Source organism: Miscanthus floridulus, chromosome 17 (assembly GCF_019320115.1).
Source record: "Miscanthus floridulus cultivar M001 chromosome 17, ASM1932011v1, whole genome shotgun sequence".
Taxonomy (NCBI): Eukaryota; Viridiplantae; Streptophyta; class Magnoliopsida; order Poales; family Poaceae; genus Miscanthus; species Miscanthus floridulus.
Window position 1 is genome coordinate 88,427,110 of NC_089596.1, and position 9,246 is coordinate 88,436,355.

Genomic DNA, 9,246 nt, shown 5'->3' on the forward strand with positions numbered 1-9,246 from the left:
GAGGAAGAGCCAGTGGGCTGCCTCGCCGGCGCACGAGGAGAAGCAGGCCGAGCCGAGGGCAGCTGCTCGCTGGGCCCCGGCCAAGGAGGCGCCGCGGCCAGGCCGCTCGACGGCGGCGCGCTCACCCGCTGGGGAGCGCGCACGCCGGCGAGGGGGCCGGCGATGGCGTCAATGCCCTGCTCGCTCTCGTCGTTACTTGCTCTTCGCTCGGGCTCGCGCGGCTGAGTGAGAGAGAGAACGGGAGGGAAAGAATGGCACTAGGGTTTCGCCCGCGCCGGCTGAAGGGGGTTTTGTTTACCCGATAACGCCGCTCGGCCGTCGGATCGGCACGGACGGCTCAGATCGAGCGGGGTTTAGTTTACTTGCAGGTAATTTTTAGGGGGGGGGGCATATTGGATCAGGCAATGGTCCCTATTGTCTAAAGAGGGAGAGAGAGGGCTTTGAATGAAGGATGCAAGCGTCTTGAAGGAGTGGCATTACATTTTTTTTGTGGCCATGTTTGGAAGAACCAGAGAAGGATAGAAGCGTAGTCCTTTGATGCTGTTTTGTCACTCGTTATGTTTAGGGGTTTTGAGCAGTGGGCTCTCTGTAATGCTGCAGTCAGCAGTGTTGTGTCTGGTTTGGGGATTCTCTAATGTCCGAGTAGCGGAACCTTTGTCTAAGTATCTCTCTTGTATCGTTTGGCCATAAGCATTCACCTATGAATGTGAAGGCCGGAATGCTTTTATTCCATAATCTAAAAAAAAAGGTGCTACAACATCAGAATTCTTTTTCGCACAAATATAATCAGGTGTCATATAAAGCAAATAAACATCCTGAATTCTATTTTCAATTTTCTAGCGCTTAAGGAGATAACTTGTACTTGTAGCCCTATATAATAGACATATACCATTGAAAGAAAGCCGATTGCAAAATTTATACAGCTGAAAAATGATGCACAAGACATCTATCGAAAGGAAGCAGAGCACTAGATAGGCAATTGACCGCAATAGTTTCTCAGGCGACATATCAAAGAGACAGAGACCAATAATGCCTGGAGGGGTACTGTACGAAGATGGTGCCAGGGTCCCATAATTATCTTGCAGAAACAGTTCAATAAAAACTTCCAGTTTCAATCATTTCAAGCTTACAACAGTACCAGTTGTCGAAGGAAAAAATCATCGCCGGGGAACCATGTCCAATAAAAATATTTCCCCTGTGTCATGTTTGGCTCAGGAGGAATCAGGAATGCAATGGCCAAGGCCAACTTGTTTGGAGTAAACCAGAACAGTGCGGTGATGCCTCTCAGTCCCAGATGGCCAGATTACATCACGTCACCATCAGTAGCATGCCAAGCTAGAAAGTTGCAGCTGCTAGCTCTTCGGTTCCTTTCACAAAAAGAAAAGATCTAACCAGTTTCTTCTTACGAATATTTTTGGCTCTGGTTTTTGCTCTTTGCATAAATCCTCTGAACTTTAAACACTTGCATTGTTAAAAAAAAATGACATAAATGCGTATCATAATCCATTTCCATGGACCACATGGGTCTGAATATTTTCTTCTTTTCTCCCCTTTTTTTCATACTACTCAGAAGGGTTTACCAACCAGTAACTGAAACCTACACAGCCCCACAAAGATTCTGCAAATCAGACTGCATACATGATGCATCCGCTGAGCTGCACACAGATTCCAGAGGTACAAGGCTGAGAATCCAAAGAAACAAAGCTGTAGTAGTCAGATAACTCCATAACAGTCTGAAAGCAAGCATGTAGCCGTACTGCAGTAGTATCAGTGAAGTGTTGTAGTAGTATAAATGTATAATATCCGGGCAAAACCATTCTAAACTAGCAACAGAAGTTCTTTCAGAGCAGACCAGTGCAGAATGACAATAAACCTTGACTTGAGGAGATCATATCTTTCTCTTTGCAGCAGAATCCTGACAGCTGGTCAGCTACTAAATTCAAGTTGGTTCAGACAGCCCTTAAAGCTCAACACAGTATGCACACCGCAACCTTGCCAGATGATTAGGTCCGTGGTATTTCAGAAAAACCTGGGCAAAAAATAGCCTCAATGTTCTGCAGAATGAACAAAGAATTTGACAATTTAGTAGCTGCTGTCTAATAATTGCAGAAAATAAAAATTCTTGTGCTCACAGAAATGAGTTTTCAGATGTAAACCGTATTCAGTGCATTTATATTAATAGTTTAATATAATTTCAGCTAAGTACAAACAAACTCCAAATCAGAAGTCAAGTACATTTCATTGACATACCTGCAGTACAATTTTGCATTTTCGATTTCTTCAGTGCCCATATAGTCATATGTAAGTATTCTGTACCCTATATACACACTGAACACCAGCACAAGAAGCATAAACCACAGCGAAGATAGTTCTACTCATTATCAGTTCCTCCTCCTTTTAATCAATCAAAAATTGATCTTTCAAGCAAGCCCAAAGAAACTGGCAGAGGCAGCCAGAGGATCAGAACTCACGAAGCTTGCAACAACATCCATGGAATGATGCAAAGCTTCTTGAACATCAATTTCCTGTGACATCCCTCTCCCTTCATCGATCCTGCAATCCGCAACTGCTGGTCTTGAGCTCTCCTCCCAGCTGCCTCCTACCTCCGAGTTGCCATTAAAGCACAGAGCTGGATCAGCACACCCCACAGAGCCCACACTGCACGGCTTCTGAAACGGGAGCATGCCGACCTCGGCGTCGATCTTGCCCCGGACATCGAGCAGGAGGCTCCTGAGCCTCACCACCTCTGCCTCCAAAGCTGCATGACCCTGCAGCCGCCTCAGGAGCCGCTGATTGGCGGCACGGAGCTTCTTGACCTCCTCTTCCAAGAAGGCCGCGTGCGCCTTCTTCTTCTCCCGGTACTTGCGCACAGCTTCCCTGTTCCCCAGAGGTTTCCGCGGCTTCGTCGAGTCCTCCTCTCTGGCGTCGTCGTCCTCCCCGCCGCTGCCGAGGACCTGGGTGTGCGTGTGCAGGCACGTGTGGGTGTGCATGGCGGCCGAGGGGTCGGGAGGGTTGCAGCTGTGCGTGTGGGTGCAGATCGTCGTGGCGCTGTTGAAGAACTCGTCGAAGCTGTCAGGCATCTCCGGGTGGGAGAAGAGCAATTGGCAGGGGAGGTCAGCTCCATCCTCCATTGTGGCAGAGAATGTGCCGAGAACAATTTCTCCCCCTGTGGCTGTGGTCAATGGACAAGTGGCACAAGAAAGATGCCCGAAAAGAAAGAGGAAGAGGAAGAAATCAAGGATGCTCCTTGAAGCTGAATTTCTGAGCAGCGATTGCCGGCTGGGGGGCAAACTGGCGGATCACAGATGAAAAACTAACTTGCAGGTGCAGCGTGCAGGGCAGTAGACCTCACCACTGAACAGTAGAACCCGGGGAGCATGCACTCGAAAAAGGACAGCAAACTCCTGCAAGAGATGGTGAGCTGCCCGAATTGGGTGAAAAGCAAATTCACAAGATGGTAGAGGTTGGAAGAGTGAGGACTGGAAACTACCCAGGTGGTATCGATAAACTAGCCGGAAAAGCAAGATTCCGGCATCAGAACCTCGAGGGAGACGATATGGAATCGACGGTAGGGCAGGCGACAGGTCTCTCTCTCTCCCTCACCGCCGAGCTCTACCTCTAGCGGGGAGAAGCTAACTTTCTAGTTTCTACATTCTCTTTTCTCCCCTCTCCCCTTTTCAACTTTCTCTCGGCTCCTTTCTTTCTCGTCTCGCCACCGATCTTTTTGTTTGGTGACGTTCGATCCAGTGCTTTGCGTTTTAGAGGCGATTGGAGGAGAGGAGAATCTTGGAAAGGGAGTTGTGGAGGAGGAGATGGACGCCGACGTGATTGGATGAATGGTGGGGGTGGAAGAGACGGAGGGAGAGGCGACGATCCCCAGTTCTTGCCTGTGCTGGGAGGTTTTTGTTCGCTCGCAATGGTCGAATCTTTTTGTTTGAGATGGCCTGCCACTTGGCCTGGTGGTTTTGTCATCCAGTTGGACTTTTTTGCCCCTTATGATAAGATATTGTTGCCTAGTTGACTATTCGCATCCTTATTATTTATTGTTTGAATGATCATCATCATTATTTATTTATAAATATACCATTATAAATGCACGTGCGCACGTGGCTATAAAAATATTTACTAACCAATCGTGTAAGTTTTAAGGATATTTCAATAATTTCAGGATTTTTCAATAAAATTGTATCCAAAATTATCTTATAATAAAAGGAAATATATTTTTGACCATACTACATAACCAAATTAATGATTTATTAGGTATTCTAGAAATGCATCTAATTCTTTACAGATCAGTTACTCCACCAGTCCTCTTGGTTACCCATTATATAGTATTTAAGAGACTGAAATGAAGATTCAAGAGATAACAGGTTAGGTTATTATGGGCAAAGGTTAAAGTAGTTTTAGATTTTTTTATACCCGTGAAATAACTGAATTTGTGACATTTGGACAAAATTTTGCTATTTTTTTAATTTAAGACTTGAAAGATCCTTGTGTGGTTTTGGTAATTGAGTGACAACCTAGGTGGACTAATTGTGTTTATGTAAGATACACATGTGATTAGTCTACAGGTACATATGTGTGAGCAACATATGCCATGAAGGTGAAAATGGCTCGGAGATGTTGCAAAACTCACACATGTGATGATGAAGGAGCTCATTGAACATGAGACATGACATTGAGTCATGTGATCAAGGTGGAGAAGATTAAGACATGACTTGGCTTGATGGACCGGTTGTAAGCATGAAGGGCAAGTCGGAGGTTTTGGAGCGATGGACCGCGTGACGGTGAAACTTGAGCCAGACTTGATGCCGATGGACGAAGGCAACGGTAAAAAGTAAGTGAAGTCAAGATTAATGAACCAATATGATCACGTGATGATATGAAGTGGATCATATCATTGTTGATCGTGTTGGTGTATGTGTTGCATTGACATTAGAGGAGATGGAATGGAATACGCAAGGCAAATGTATAACCTAGGGTATTTTATTTCACCGGTCATAGATGTGTAGAGAAGTTGATAACCAGATTTAGGATAGATGGCCGTACTATCAAGAAAGATAAACTTGTTTGCATATCGGTCATCTAGTGCCACTCAAGTGATCTAACTTTGCATCGTCGCTAGGATTGAGTGGCGTGGCAAGTTGAGTGGCTAATCCTTTAGAAAATAATTATGAAAATGCTAACACACATACACATAATGGTGTACACTTGGTGGTGTTGGTACATTTACAAAGAAGATAAAGTTGAAGTTGAAATGGATCAACTCGATGAAGAAACGGAGGCGAAAGGAGGTCACTATAAGTGACCGAACGCTGTCCTCGGCACAGTGGCGGACTCAGGATCTAAGACCAAGGTAGTCCTAGTAAAAAAAATTCATGTGTAATATTATAAAATCCAAACAAAAAGTTCGGCAAACATAGCTATAAATTAACCAAATTACGATAATACATTTAAAAGGTTGGAAACTTACATAAATACTCCCTCCATACTGGTAAAGAAAGTCGTTTAGGACATGATTTAGCATACCAAGGAGTGATTAATTAAGGGATATTTTTTCCTGTTTTCCCTTATTAAATAGGGTTGCGGGTATTGTCTATCCAACAAACTTTCGTAGCTGGACTGGTAAGCACGCTGCAGCCCGAGGCAGGAGGTCTCCAGTTCGATCCCTCTCAGGCTCGTTATTATTTTGAAGAGCTCGTGGATTTACGGTGTCTTCGGCCTAGGCTAAGACGAGTGTCGATACGGGACCCACAGGATACCCCACAAAGGAGAGAGAAGATCTAGTCTAACTAGGATTCTTCTCTTGTAATCCTAGTAGTAGTACTATTCAGTAATCCTACTAGTAACTCTTATTATAAACCGACTAGGACTCTGGCCTCCTGACTATATAAAGGAGGGCAGGGCTCCTGGACGAGGAGGACGACAATTGTACAACACAACATATCACAATCAATCCAACGCAAAGGCTAACGCCGACTGGACGTAGGGTTATTACTCGATCTACGATCGAGGGCCTGAACCAGGATAAATCGACTGTCTCTTGCGTTAACCGTCGAGTTCTGCATACGCCGAAGCCCGAACATACTGTCCCGGGGATCCCCGGGGCAGGCTATCGGTGGTAAAACATCGACAACTGGCGCACCAGGTAGGGGATTCGGTGACTTTGCATCTGAGAGCTCGATGGACCTCGATAACATGATCTTCCCGACGGGATCAACTTTCATCTTCGGCTCATGGATCTGCGAGGCAGACAACTACGGCAAGCTTCAAAGCCGTCTCCTCGAAGATCTGGATCATCATGAAGAAATTCCTATTTCGACAACTACGACGGATCAGCTCACCAGAAGATTCGCGTAGCTCATAATATCCGATTCAAATAAGATTTCACGGCTACGCGCATCCGACTCGAATTCAAGCTCCGTATCCAAGGTGAAGTCTAACTCGAGTGCTTTTGAGAAACCGAGTTCTTTTTTGGCAGGATTCCAGAGCACAACCCAAAACAACTCGGATTACCCTCAGAGTTCTTTCAAAAAGTCGAGTTCTTTTCCATTTGGGCTCGACAACACGGCAAAATCCTATCAGGGACAGTTCGAAAGGTCTTTCAATCCAATGCTTGGGATACCACTGACAGGAGCCCAGGAGGGTCTCGTGCTAACAATAACATCACAAGACTGTATCATCCACTGGTCAGGTTCCATTCCTGAAGATAGCGGAACCCAACTAGTCGGCACAACAACAACAGCTATTCTACCTTACCAAGAAGGAGACTCAATCTACGACATCGAGGCATCTACTGAAGTCATCAGCAACTCTGACAGTATGAAAACTAACACCAATAACAGAACGGCTCACGCACGGGAAGTGCTCATGGTTCGACGTCCTCGATCACCATTAAACCCCCTAGAAGCACCCGATGTCAGGTCATCAGATGAATCAGAATCCAACATATCACCCTTTGCCTAGGGCTACGATGGAGAAACCAAGAGTCAGAGACAGGCTAGAGAAAGGAAAAACAAGTTGAAGCAAGGGTGCCAACACTGCGCTAGACAGCACAGAGAAGCCTGGATCAGATACGAGTCAGATTTGGCTGAATACGATAAAAGAAAATCACAACAAGAAGCCAAAGAAAGATGCATGGTGAATACGCCTTATGATAAGATTCGAGAAGCATTAGAAGAACTCAGGGTAACTTCACATCATGGAGAGAAGTACGAACAGCTCCAGGACTTGCTCCGGTCGATGATCCCAAGAACGCATGAAGAGAGAGCCCGATTGAGACTACCCGCCAGATCAACAACCCACGGGCAAGAAGATCAAAATCAAAGGAAGTCCGCTTTCGAAAGACTTGGGCCAAGTGGAAGCCATAACGGAGAAAGTAGGAAGGAACATAATCAAGGCCACCAATTTGAACAACTAAGGAAGACCAGGAGTAGGGTGCCTACCCAGACAGCCTCGTAGACTTATTCCCATCAAAACAACACTTGGCCAGAAGAAGGTGCCGAATCCGAATTCAAAGAAGCCGGAACGCACGACAGATTCCCCTGTTTCACGAACAGGTTGGCATCAGTACGATTACCTCACAAATTCAAACCGTCTAACCACTCCAAGTATGATGGCAAAACTGAACCAAGGCAATGGCTCAGAATATATTCACAATCAATTGAACTAGCCAGAGGAGACGACGATATCAAAACCTTGTTCTTTCCCATGGCACTAGAAACTATGCCCCTCCAATGGTTCGACAAGTTAAATCCAGGATCTATCAGAAATTGGGAGGACTTGCAAAGAGCTTTTTGTGAAAATTTTGCAGGAATCATTACACACCCAATCACTCATGCAGAACTGAAAGGACTCAAGCAAAAGGGAGGCGAAAGTCTCAGAAATTACTATTGACGATTCGGCGAACTACGGGCTCAAGTGCATGACATCACCGAACAAGAAGTAATTGAAGTTTTCTCTCACGGAATCATGGCTAGGTGACAATTTCAAGATTTCTGCAAAGAAAATCCGAGAAACAATGAAGAATTCAGGCGAATAGTGGAAAAGATGATTACTGCAGAAGAAAAAATACGAGAGAGGTTTCCGGATAGAAGCAACCAGGACAACCCGGACAAGCAAAATCATCGAAATAGCAGACATCAAGAAAGAAAACATAGACCAGACAATACCATGGCAATGGCCGACAAATCAAAGAAGTTTTCCAAACCCATAAGATATGATGACATTGAAAACATACGTTGCTCATTGCACCCTAATGGGAGGCACACCATCGAAAATTGTTACACTTTCAATGATCGATACACAAGAAAAGATAGTAAGGAGAACACCAAAGAGGACAATCAGAAAAAAGACGAAGACAACCATGAGGACAAAGGATTCCAAAAACCTAGGGGAACGGTGGCAGTGATCTTCTCAGGGGCTCCAGATTGCAGAAGCAAACATCAAGAAAAACTAGCACTACGGGCTATCATGACAGCAGAACCAGCTACACCAAGATATCTCAATTGGTCATAGTATCCTATCCAATTTACTAGAGAAGACCAATGGACTAGCATGGGAAACACATGCCATTATCCACTGGTTCTAGATCCAACTATTGCTGGTATGACTGTCACCAAAGTATTAATCAATGGGGGAGCCGGACTCAACATCATCTTTTTGGAAATACTAAGGAAGATGGGACTACAACTCGCCGGGATGATCATACCAACAAGCACACCTTTTTACGGAATAGTACCCGGCAAAGCAGCCATGCTGCTCGGACAAATTACTCTACCAGTCACTTTTGGAAGACCCTCAAACTACCGTACGGAATTCATCAAATTTGAGGTGGCGGACTTTGAGTCATCATACCACGCGATTCTTGGACGACCAGCACTAGCGAAATTCATGGCGATACCGTATTACCCGTATTTGCTGTTCAAGATGCCAGGACCTAATGGAGTACTTTCCCTTCGAAGTGACTTGAAACGCGCCTTTGACTGCGATGTTCAAGCAATCCAGATTGCAGCCAGAGCACAAGATGACCAAAGTAGAAAAGAAATAGCCACAATTGCTGCAGAGATAAGCCAAGAAGAATTAGAAATACCGGCTAAAAAGCCCAGCATCATCACGCCACCAAAAGAAGCCGACGTCAAGCAGATCGACCTGGGTACTGGCGATACCTCTAAGACAGCAACTATCAGTGCTCAACTCTCAGCAAAATAGGAACATGCGCTCACCAACTTTCTTCGGGACAACAAA

The 9,246-nt window shown here is 45.2% G+C and overlaps 1 protein-coding gene across 2 annotated transcripts; it reads right to left on the bottom strand.

The window, feature by feature from the left end:
• Positions 1 to 1,074: 1,074 nt before the first annotated feature.
• On the bottom strand, positions 1,075 to 3,934 carry LOC136516629 (basic leucine zipper 23-like). 2 transcript variants are annotated; one of them, XM_066510080.1, is made up of 3 exons: positions 3,491 to 3,934; positions 2,251 to 3,404; positions 1,075 to 2,054 (listed from the first exon to the last, which is right to left on the bottom strand). In XM_066510080.1, exon 2 carries the CDS (start codon positions 3,129 to 3,131, stop codon positions 2,421 to 2,423), a length of 711 nt encoding a protein of 236 aa, XP_066366177.1. In that variant the 5' UTR covers positions 3,132 to 3,404; positions 3,491 to 3,934; the 3' UTR covers positions 1,075 to 2,054; positions 2,251 to 2,420. The 2 variants fall into 2 exon arrangements, with proteins under 2 accessions (XP_066366177.1, XP_066366178.1); XM_066510081.1 differs by having other exon boundaries at positions 1,075 to 2,029; positions 2,251 to 3,934.
• Positions 3,935 to 9,246: the final 5,312 nt, after the last annotated feature.

Excerpts from the sequence above, each read along its gene's own strand:
- LOC136516629 (XM_066510080.1), bottom strand. The coding sequence starts at position 3,131 with ATGGAGGATGGAGCTGACCTCCCCTGCCAATTGCTCTTCTCCCACCCG.